This window comes from Manihot esculenta, chromosome 11 (assembly GCF_001659605.2).
Source record: "Manihot esculenta cultivar AM560-2 chromosome 11, M.esculenta_v8, whole genome shotgun sequence".
Classification (NCBI taxonomy): Eukaryota; Viridiplantae; Streptophyta; class Magnoliopsida; order Malpighiales; family Euphorbiaceae; genus Manihot; species Manihot esculenta.
The window spans coordinates 31,459,788-31,471,930 of record NC_035171.2 but is presented as its reverse complement, the minus strand read 5'-3'; the positions used below and the strand labels follow the sequence as shown (position 1 = coordinate 31,471,930).

General features: G+C 33.9%; 2 protein-coding genes across 2 annotated transcripts; both read left to right on the top strand.

Annotated features, from left to right (window-relative positions):
* Nucleotides 1-1,719: 1,719 nt before the first annotated feature.
* On the top strand, nucleotides 1,720-3,612 carry LOC110627185 (UDP-glycosyltransferase 86A2). Its single transcript, XM_021773456.1, has 2 exons — nucleotides 1,720-2,407; nucleotides 2,485-3,612. Exons 1-2 carry the CDS (start codon nucleotides 1,888-1,890, stop codon nucleotides 3,423-3,425), a joined length of 1,461 nt encoding a protein of 486 aa, XP_021629148.1. The 5' UTR covers nucleotides 1,720-1,887; the 3' UTR covers nucleotides 3,426-3,612.
* Nucleotides 3,613-4,866: 1,254 nt separating this feature from the next.
* Nucleotides 4,867-10,223, top strand: LOC110626280 (cell division cycle protein 48 homolog). The gene is made up of 9 exons (XM_021772100.2): nucleotides 4,867-5,017; nucleotides 5,114-5,279; nucleotides 5,922-6,150; nucleotides 6,902-7,668; nucleotides 7,941-8,162; nucleotides 8,271-8,342; nucleotides 8,466-8,747; nucleotides 8,997-9,356; nucleotides 9,666-10,223. The coding sequence occupies exons 1-9, from the start codon at nucleotides 4,989-4,991 to the stop codon at nucleotides 9,954-9,956; spliced, it is 2,418 nt and encodes an 805-aa protein (XP_021627792.1). The 5' UTR covers nucleotides 4,867-4,988; the 3' UTR covers nucleotides 9,957-10,223.
* Nucleotides 10,224-12,143: the final 1,920 nt, after the last annotated feature.

Here is a 12,143-nt window from a genome sequence, read left to right as displayed (position 1 = left end):
TAATATTTTAGCCTTTTTTAACATATCCGAGCTAAAATTAATAAATTAATTAATTAATATATTTTTTTAAAATTTTATAATTTTTTAATATATTAAAGAAATTATTTTTTAGTATCTATAATATAATATAAAAGAACTTATTAATCAACCGCTTAATTTTAAAAAATAAATTAAAATGTTTTTAATATTTTAAAAATTTTATAAATTAATCATTTAATTAATTTTAATTATTAAATACTAAAAAATATTTAAAATATTCTCAATAAAAAAATTAATTAATTTATAATTTATAAAATCAAAAAATTAACTAATAAACTTTTTTACTATAATAATTAATAGTATAACACTGAATATTTAAAATTAATAAATGATTGATTAATAAAATTATTAATTAATAAATTTTTATTAATACCTTAATGACTTTATAATATGTTTTTTAAAATTAATTAATTAATAATTTTTATTATCATTTAAATTAAATAGTAAATTATCATAATATATTTTTTAAAATTAAAAAATAGGCATTTTTAATTATTTTTTATGTAATAATAATTTATAATACAATTGTAAATTAACAAAAATTATATATATGTGTGTTAGTATTCAAATCAAAGGTTTTTTAACGTTAGTTTTCAAATCAAAGGTTTTTTTATTTCTCAAATTACCTCGTTATAATTGATAAAACTCTCGCATCTATCCCACTCAGGCACTCACCCTTAATCTCTCTTTTTTTCACGTATGCCTTAACCAATGTCACCTTTTAATTTCTCTTTATAATGAATTTGTAGAGTGTATGAATGAAGGGCTCCATATCAAAATTTAACGCCTTAAATCATTTCGTTCATACAGCCTAGACTAAAAAACTTTGGGGCACGCATGCATGACGCATATAAGGTCTTCAAACTTCAAAGGTGACTTAATTTGGTCAACAATTAGCTCTTTAATTTTCTTCCTTGACTGCAATGTTTATCCATTGCGCATGTGAGCTAAGCGAAAACAACAGAAAAAGTTCACTACAACCGCCTTTTCAGTGACGCTTGCTGCCGCTTATTCGCGATCAATTTGAAAGGCAGAAATTGCCAGATTTCACCATTCGTTTGCAATTACCCTTTTAAATAAAATAAAGAAATAAAATCCTATTATTACATATATAATTTACTATAATTAAAAAAAATTAATTATATATAAAATCCTATTACTATTATAACTTACTTATTGAACTAATTTAGTTATTTTAATGTAATTAATTGTTAATACAGATTCATTGTCTATGATATGCTTCCACGTTCCTGGGCCATGCATTAACTCTCAGATTGAAAAGATTGTTGGGTTGCCACTTGGAAAGTTTTTTTTTTTTTTTTTTTTTCAACAAAGGTCCAATGGTAAAAAATACAGAGTGAACATATCACCTCTCCTTCAACTTCAGAATCAAGAAACTAATAGTTGTTTAATCCATTCGGTCAAAGATAGTTTAATTGATCTCGAGATACTGAATTGATTTTCGCTTACATTATCTTTAATTAAACTTTAAATATTACTCGGTCAATCAAATCACTAAATACCCGATGGCACTTAATCACCACGACTACAGAATTACTTAATTAATTAATAATGGAGATATATTAATAAGCAAAACATGATAATTAATTCATCGTTATTGTTCTCTTCGACTCAAAATCTTCACCTCTCTCTCTTATTAGTAAAGAAGCACATATAGAAACTTAAATTACAACCTACGGAGAACTCCGTAAATAAGGCAAAATCAGTCGTTTTAAGATTATATCTGGTCATCTGGGTCAATAGAGCTTCTCATGAAATGATAAAACCTCGATCATATTCTCTATATATCTATCTCTCTTCCGGCAACAAAATCCTAGCTCGTTAAAAATGGCAGACAACAAACCCAAGAAGCCTCATGCCATCGTCATCCCCTACCCTCTCCAAGGTCACGTGATCCCAACTGTTAATCTTGCTCTGAAGCTGGCCTCCCAAGGCTTCACCATAACCTTTATCAACTCCGAATCAATCCACCACCAGACCTCCAAGGCTCAAGCCAAAACCGGTGTTGAGTTGTTCGCCAAGGTCCGTGAATCAGGGCTGGATATCCGGTACACCACCGTCTCAGATGGGCTTCCTGTTGGATTTGACCGATCATTGAACCATGACCAGTTCATGGCATCTCTATTGCATGTGTTCTCAGCTCATATAGAGGAGGTGGTGGCTCAGATTGTTGCTTCTGGGGAGGATGTTCATTGTTTGATTGCTGATACTTTTTTTGTGTGGCCTTCAAAGATTGCCAAGAAATTTGGATTGGTTTATGTTTCCTTCTGGACAGAACCTGCTTTGGTGTTTACTTTGTATTATCATTTGGATCTTTTAAGGTTAAATGGTCATTTTGCTCGTGAAGGTACGTAAAGATTTGTTCTTTTTCCAAGTAGAGGTTGAACATCTAATGAGCTTTTGATCTCTTAATGCATGAAACAGATTGTCGAAAGGATACAATAGATTACATTCCAGGGGTGAAGGGGATCGAACAGAAAGATACTACGTCCTATATCCAAGAAACAGATACTACATCAATTTGCCACCAGATTATTTTTAGCTGCTTCAATGATGCTAAAAATGCTGATTTTGTTTTATGCAATACGGTTCAAGAACTTGAACCTGAGACCATATCAGCTCTACAAGCCAAGATTCCATACTACGCAATTGGACCCATTTTTCCTAATGACTTCTCCAAGACCGTTGTGGCCACTAGCCTGTGGTCCGAGTCACAGTGCACCCAGTGGCTAGACAAAAAGCCCCATGGGTCGGTGTTGTACGTTTCATTTGGCAGCTATGCCCATGTTACAAAAACTGACCTTGCACAGATAGCAAATGGGCTTTCCCTTAGCAAGGTGAGTTTTGTAATGGTGCTTCGCCCTGATGTTGTGAGCTCTGATGATACTGAACCATTGCCCGTCGGATTTCAAGAAGAGGTTGCTGACCGTGCAATCATCGTACCTTGGTGCAGGCAGAAAGAAGTCTTGGCCCACCCAGCAATTGGAGGGTTCTTAACTCACTGTGGATGGAATTCTATACTAGAAAGCATATGGTGTCAAGTACCATTCCTGTGTTTCCCTCTGTATACTGATCAATTTACAAATAGGAAATTAGTGGTTGATGATTGGAAGATTGGGATTAATTTAACTAATAGGAAGGTGATCACTAAAGAGGAAGTTTCAGATAATATAAACCGTCTGATGTGTGGAGAATCAAGGGATGAGTTCCGGAACAGAATCAAGGAGGTGAAGAAGATATTGGAAAATGCAGTGTCACCTACAGGATCATCAGAGAAAAATAAGGTCCAATTCATCAAGGATTTAAAGGCCAAAATTGAAAAGATAGCCCAAGCTAAGTGCTCCAAGTGCAATGGCCATGCGTAACAAGTGCTAGAACTCACTTGTATATAACTTTCCTTTTGGTAGAATTTAAATTTTGTATATAAAGCAGATATTACGCAGCAGGCAGTTACTCACACCCTGCATATACGAATGATTATAATGATGCTTGGTTCTGTAATAATTTATTTTTCATTATTTGGTTTAAATGAAAATGACCCACCAAGCTACTCAGGCAATAACTCCATAGAAGTTCAAAAAATTGGTCTCAAGGGAGATTACAATGCCTCCCTGAAGGCATGGAAATAACAATCCAGCAGAAGAGTGAAGACACTGACCTGTTAACATCTGTAATACTGTAATTGTATGCATTTCTATTTGACAATGTAAAATTAAATATTGAATTATTTAATTAAAATAACAATAAATATTGTATAGTATGCAATTAAATTAATTATTCGTTTACATGTTTTCTTGGAAGAGAGAAAATTTATGCGCATATATATGCTCTGGCTTTTTTGCTCTTGGATGAATGTTTTTTTTTTAATTATTAGATAATTTGACAAACAAGTAAATAAGGGATAAATTACTATAAAATTCATATGTATTTTGTTAAAATTTATTATTTAATCCTATTTTTTAAAACCAATTAAACATTTGTAAAAATTATATTGTCCAAAAAATATCTTTTTGCAGTTTTTTCTTTAGAAAAACTTAATTAAAATGCAAGTTTTATAAAATTAAATTTTTAATCACTTTTTTAGATTTATATTAAAGAAAGTATTAATCAATTTATTTTAAATTTTAGTTAAAAAATCTAAAGAATGAATAATTTGGGCTAACATTATAAGAATAAAATAATATTTTATTTATTTCATAATTTTATTTACTTTATTTTTTTTTCCTACAAACTAAAAAATGAATGTATTTTAGTTAGAGGACAGATACTTTTTTTTATTTAACTTTCAAACTATATTAAAGTATATTAAAGTTTATTGGGATAATAAAATCATTATTAATAATAATAAGCAGGAAATATACTTAAATATAATTAGAGTATGTGAGATGAAATTATATCAAATAATAACGCTATAGTTTGAATTCTTATTTAAAAATAAATAAATAATTAATGAAAAATTATATTGAATATAATATAAAATTAAATAAAATTATAATAATTAATTTAATTATTAATCGTAATATAAAATGAATAGTTAAAAATATGTTATAACTTATAAAAATAAAAATTTATATAAAAATTATGAGTTGAGAGATAAAAATATTTAATACTAAAATAAATTGATTAATATTTTATTTTATCTACATGCACATTTTAGTTTGGTTTTAAAAAATGTAGGATAATTGATGAAAGAAACTAATATTTAGAATATATTATAGCCTTTTCTTATTTCTCTTATTCGAATCCAAACGCGGATCAGAATTCTAAACCAGGTCGGAAACTGCTAAGCCATACAACCAATCACAGCACTTCATTTCTTTGCAAACAAGACAGACTCGGGCTCTCTCTTTATATATATACGCCAAGCAATTCTTCCATTATTCTTCGACAAATCACTCAGTATTCTGCACGAAATTCCAACGAGAACAATGGCTGACCAAGCGGGATCATCCGATTCGTGAGTTGACTCGCTCTATTACCTCCATCCATATCGATGTCGATAACTTTACCCTCTTTCGGAACTATTTTTCTGAGTATGTTTTATTGTGGGCAGGAAATCGGGGAAGAAAGACTTCTCGACAGCTATTTTGGAGAGGAAAAAGTCACCTAATAGGTTGGTCGTTGACGAGGCTGTTAACGATGACAATTCGGTTGTTTCGATGCACCCGGATACTATGGAGAAGCTCCAGCTCTTCCGCGGTGACACCATTCTCATCAAGGTATATTTATGCTGCGTTTGTGAAAGATTAGGAACTCGAATTTCTATGCTTAGTGTTCGTGTTAATTATTTCTGGGCTGTTGTGCTAGGGTTATGTTTTGAGGTCTTTTGGTTGTTGGTGTTATGGTTGTTTTCATAGTGGTATTGTTTTTGTGTATTGTTGATAAATTGTGGGATAGGGTTAATCGTGAGAGGACAAGCTGTTTTCAGTTTCAATTTCAGTTCTAGAGTTGGGCTGTTGACGGTATGAGTTGTTTGTTTCAGTGCTGAAGTATGATATTGTGGAAATATAAATCAATATGATGAACTAGGGATGGGTTAAACCACTGATCGGGTGGTTTATTATACCAAATTCCAGGCTTGAAGGCTAATTTTTCACATTCCTTTGCATTCATCCGCAAGCAAATGGTTTCCCATTGAGCTGAGAATAGTGTAGTTTTATTTGCATATTTAGCTGCTGTTACAAATCATTTTATTTTGAAAGTTTGCAATCGGCAAGTTCAGTGGAAATTAGTCTTGTGTTCTGGTGGTTTTTAATAGTGTCTTTTTTAGATGAATCTCCTGTGTTTGAATAGGGACTGGGAATATGAATAAAGAATGAAAAATTGAAATGCTTTTTTCCCTTAATAACCCCTTATTCCAGGGAAAGAAACGGAAGGATACAATTTGCATTGCTCTTGCTGATGATACCTGTGAGCCACCAAAAATCAGGATGAACAAGGTTGTTAGATCTAACCTGAGGGTTCGACTTGGAGATGTTGTATCTGTGCACCAATGCCCAGACGTTAAGTATGGAAAGCGTGTTCACATTTTGCCAATTGATGACACCATAGAAGGTGTTACTGGGAGTCTGTTTGATGCATACCTGAAACGTGAGTTTGTATACTCCCTTCTATTTATTGTTGATTTTTGGTTGTTTGTATATGTTGTTGTGAGCTAAAAACAGTAAGACATCGTATCTCTACTAATGTTTCATTAGCTGATGACTATACGTTCAAGTTTCAACTGCAATCTATAATTGAATGATAATTTGGATGTTTACTTCATCCATCTTCTCATAGAAGAAAATGACTTTACTTAACTGCAATCCTTTTCGCAATTGAATAAACACAGGAGACAATTTTTTTTAGCAAATTCTTGTTGCATTCCCATGCTTGGACAACAAAATTATGAAATTATTGTTGTTACTGTTATTGTCGTTATTATTATTGTTGTTGTTGTTATTATTATTTATTATAACAACATTATTATTATTATTATTGTTACTATTATTATTATTATTATTAATTGTGGAACTACTTGAGAGTGAGTTTAGTGTTTTCACAAGGGAAGTATAATGGATCTTTTAGTGGAAAAAGCTTTAGCAGACAACATAATGAACTAGACTGTTTCGTATAGCATCAGAAAAAGCTTTATGGCCCTGTTTTCCTTGGAGGTCCTTTGTTTGGATCTTTGAGATAGGAGCCAAAATTTTAGGTGGAACTTATTTCTTTTCCCTTTTCTTTTTAATTTTATTAATATCTGGGACTTATTTACTTTGGTGAGACTTCCTCCTTGTTTTTCCTTCCCCTTTATAATTTGGGGCACATTGTAAATTGACCTTTTCATATGATGTATTTACAGCCTATTTCTTGGAGGCTTACAGGCCTGTGAGGAAAGGGGACCTTTTCCTTGTTAGAGGAGGGATGAGAAGTGTAGAGTTCAAGGTCATAGAAACTGATCCAGCGGAGTATTGTGTGGTTGCCCCGGATACTGAGATTTTCTGTGAGGGGGAACCTGTGAGAAGGGAGGATGAGGACAGGCTTGATGAAGTAGGATATGATGACGTTGGTGGTGTTCGGAAGCAGATGGCTCAGATTCGTGAGTTAGTGGAGCTGCCATTAAGGCATCCTCAACTTTTCAAGTCAATTGGTGTGAAGCCACCAAAGGGAATTTTGCTTTATGGACCCCCAGGTTCTGGAAAGACATTGATAGCTAGAGCTGTTGCTAATGAAACTGGTGCATTTTTCTTTTGTATCAATGGGCCAGAGATAATGTCGAAATTAGCTGGGGAGAGTGAAAGCAATCTGAGGAAGGCATTTGAAGAAGCTGAGAAGAATGCTCCTTCTATCATCTTTATTGACGAAATTGATTCAATTGCTCCCAAGCGTGAAAAGACTCATGGTGAGGTTGAAAGACGGATTGTCTCACAGCTTTTAACTCTTATGGATGGGCTCAAATCTCGGGCACATGTTATTGTTATTGGGGCTACTAATCGTCCAAACAGTATTGATCCAGCATTGAGAAGGTTTGGAAGGTTTGATAGGGAGATAGACATTGGTGTCCCTGATGAAGTTGGGCGCCTTGAAGTTTTACGAATCCATACAAAGAATATGAAGCTCTCTGATGAGGCAAGTCTCTTTATACATATTTAATAATTTTTTTAAATATCCAAAGGACACGAATTTGTTTGGATAAGCATATTCAGGGTTGATGTTTTTATGAAGCATTGCCATTGAAAACTGAAACCTAATGGTTCCAAGCATTCGTTGGATGAGGCTTTTTCAGAATTCACCACCTTGCCATGCTCGAGTCATGGGTTAATGTTTCTACATTCATGTCCCACCATTTTCTGTTTGATTTCTGTATTGCCAATTGACAAAAATGGTTTCCTGTTCTGCAGGTTGATCTGGAAAGGATTGCAAAAGATACCCATGGTTATGTTGGTGCTGATCTTGCTGCCTTATGTACTGAAGCTGCACTCCAGTGCATCAGAGAAAAGATGGATGTGATCGACTTGGAGGATGATTCTATTGATGCTGAGATACTTAATTCCATGGCTGTTACAAATGAGCACTTCCAAACTGCCCTTGGAACTAGCAACCCGTCTGCTTTACGAGAAACGGTGAGTATTTCTGAGGAAGTTCCTTGTGATACAGCATTATCTTTTTCTCCTTACCATTTTGCTGGGCTCAACTTTTAACCTAATTGTGAATGAAATTTTGACTGGCAGGTTGTTGAAGTGCCCAATGTTAGCTGGGAAGACATTGGTGGCCTTGAGAATGTTAAGCGGGAGCTTCAGGAGGTATTATTCTCTGCTTTTCTTTTCTCTCTGTTTTTATATAGTTTATTGTTCTGTTTTACATTAGTGCTTGGATTAAATTTTTTTTTTGCATTTTTTTTTGCATTTTTTCTTTAAATTGCATAGACTGTTCAATATCCTGTGGAACATCCAGAGAAGTTTGAGAAGTTTGGCATGTCACCTTCTAAAGGTGTCCTCTTCTATGGCCCTCCTGGATGTGGGAAAACTCTACTAGCTAAAGCAATTGCAAATGAATGTCAAGCAAACTTCATAAGCGTCAAGGGTCCTGAATTACTCACAATGTGGTTTGGTGAGAGTGAAGCCAATGTTAGAGAAATTTTTGACAAGGCCCGACAATCTGCACCATGTGTCCTTTTCTTTGATGAGCTTGACTCTATTGCTACTCAGGTTAATTTCTTTGTTACATCGATTTTTAATTTAGTATTGCATGTTATTTTCTGGATATGATTTATTAAATCAAAATTTTTATTAAGTTCCTAATTTTTTGAACATTTTCAATCTAATTATTGTAATTGGTTGGTTCTAATGAAATTCCAATTTTGAACCTAACCCCCCCCCCCCCACAACCAAAAGGAGGGCAGGCTTCAGCTCATGGTTAATAATAATATTTTTATTTATTTATTACTTTTGGTGCAGAGAGGAAGCAGTGTTGGTGATGCTGGCGGCGCAGCTGATCGGGTTTTGAACCAGCTTCTTACTGAAATGGATGGCATGTCAGCGAAGAAGACTGTTTTCATAATTGGGGCCACCAACAGACCTGACATTATTGACCCAGCACTCCTGCGGCCTGGCCGTCTTGACCAATTGATTTATATTCCTCTTCCAGATGAAGAGTCACGTCATCAAATATTCAAAGCTTGTCTGAGGAAATCACCTATCTCTAAAGATGTTGATTTGAGGGCATTGGCCAAGTATACTCAAGGATTCAGTGGTGCTGATATTACTGAAATTTGCCAGCGGGCATGCAAATATGCAATAAGGGAGAATATAGAGAAGGTATGCTACTATCTTCGAATTCTGTCTCCGGATATAAAATTTAGTTTTTCGTCCATCAACCTCCCTTTCTCTCAAGTCTTAGACTGCAGCTTAAATTGTGCAGTTGACAACAGCAGTCTTAAATTGCCTTTTAAACATTTTCTTCCCATGCTGTTTTCACAAGTTGAATTGCCCTTGTTGCTGGGAATCGGATTAGTTTTATTAATCCCATATAAATGTGCATTTTCTATTACCGTGAAATTATTGGAGCTTTGGATCTGTCATTTGAAAATATTACTAATCTCAGGTGATTTTTGGGAATTATTGCAGGATATTGAGAAAGAGAGGAGGAGAAGGGAGAATCCTGAGGCAATGGATGAGGATGTTGAGGATGAAGTGGCAGAGATCAAGGCTGCTCATTTTGAGGAGTCTATGAAATTTGCTCGCAGGAGTGTTAGTGATGCCGACATTCGCAAATATCAAGCATTTGCTCAAACGTTGCAGCAATCTAGGGGATTCGGGTCAGAATTTAGGTTTTCCGAGACAAGGACCAGTGGCGCAGCCTCTGATCCATTCGCTACTTCAGCTGGGGGGGCTGATGAAGATGATCTGTATGATTAGGTTTTATTTTTATCCAATAACATTTTAGCTTGATAAGAATGTAATGCCATTTTTAGCTTTTGGTTAAGACAGGCAATCTCTTTTGACTGGCGGTAACTGTTAGAACGTTCGCTTTCGCTTTCTCGCAATATGGAATTTAGCGCTTTTCTATGCGGGTTGATGTCTGTTTTACTTGCGCTGTACCATATTGGTAATTTGAGGATGTCTGTGTCTGTTATTCTACGATATCTTCAGTTCAGCACCTTAAATTATCTAGTAGTTTTTGCATGTATAGCTTCTCCTCTGGATGTTCATGATCCTGATCCAATTGCACTTCCTTCTGTTAAAATGAGATTAATTTGTAGTTCTGTTATTGGATGGAGTAGCCTCTGACGTCTGAGCTTATTTGATGGGCATGGTTTAAAAAGTTTTGGTGGGTCAGGGGTGCTTGTTATGGAGTGGGTGAGAGATTCTTGTAGCCGGTTTTGTCTTTCTGACTCAAGCAGCTCTTATGCGTGAACCTCGTCTCTGCAGCAGGCTACTTGGTCGTATTCATTTTTCTAATTAATCAAACCTCACTCTGCTTTGGCTACTTCATGGAAACAAAAATTAAAAGTGAATGCCTTTCATTATTTTTCTCTCTTGTTTGAATGAAAAAAAAAAGAAAAAAAATATTAATAATTAAACTTTGAAGTATCTAAATAAAGAAAATAAAATATCAATAATTAAACTTACGGTATCATTCTTTTTTCAAATAAATAAATAGAGGAAAGAAACTAAAATATAACTTTATTTTTGTCTGTTGAGAAGTCTATACAAGTTAGTAAAAATGTAATATAAATGGTAAATTTTCTTATCTTCCCTTCAAATAGAAGAGATTGGCATATCAAAATAAATTTAAATAATATGAATAATTGAGTTAATTTAAATTTGTATAACAATATTTAATATTGAATTCAAATTTTATATATTGTAGTAAATTTTATAGAACACACGCGCTTCAATTTTTCCTTTACATTTATGTTCAAGTAATTGTCATGGGCCATTGCATGATATGTTACCACAATTAAGATCATAGAAAGGAAAAGAAAATTTAATTTACTTCATTTTATTGGAACACATTTTTAGAAAAAGGGAGATTAAGAAAATGGAGCTCCTGAATACAAATGATTAATTTTCATTAATCTTCTCTCACACTATAAGCACAAAACATGATTAAGAGATTGTTAAAAAATTAGAAACAAAATCATCATTTTAAAGTATACATATGTAAGCCTACAAATACAGAACTGAGAGCAGAGATACATATACGTTGTCGTGTCCGAAATCTTCCTCAAGTGGTGAAGCAGAGATTAAGCAATCATGGCTTCTCAGCTGGCACCTTACTTGAGCAAGAAACAAATGGCTCGTTATTCACATATCTGCTAGGAGTGGAGGAATGCCGAAACCCTTTTGGCAAGCAACCAGTTGCTTCTCTTCCACCAAAAACTCGTTGCTTCTTGTTCAAGCGAGGCTTCATTTTCACAAACTCTCCATCTTGTGCAGTCAAAGGCCTCATGGTGCTTGGAACACTTGAAGGGATTCGACGTCCACCCATTGTTATACTTACAAAAGAAGATAACACCAGGAAGAAGATGAACATGAGAGAGAAGATTCTACTTGTTGCCATTTTCATGGGTGCTTTCAATTATTCAGGTAATTTTGTTTCTGGGTTTAAAGCTTGGGAGCTTGGTGCCTAGAAGGTTTTAGAAAGGGTTTAGTGGGAGAGGAGTGTGGAAGGTGGTGGTGATGAAAGTGGCCTTAAATAGGCTGGTGAGCTTGTTGAAAAAAGCCAAACATGACAAAGCTCAAAAGCTACCAATATCATGGCATTAGGTTGAAAATGTGAGTTGGTGAGGTGGGTCTCTTTCTTCACTGTGATAAAAGTGAGGAATGGATGCTCGTGAGTTGTTGTTAATTGCGTCACCCCTATCTTTGCCTTTAATTCATTTCCATATCTTGTGATGTTGTAATTAATCAAGCAAATTGTTTCGTAATACTAATTTTAATAATAATGTTAATATTTTTTTATCAAAATACTAAATATTATTTTAAAATTATTGTGGAATAAAACTTTAATAATTCTAAATAATTTGATTAGAGTCATACTATTAAATATTATTTTATAAGTCGTTACGGCAAATAATATTAGAATGTGTATAATTAACC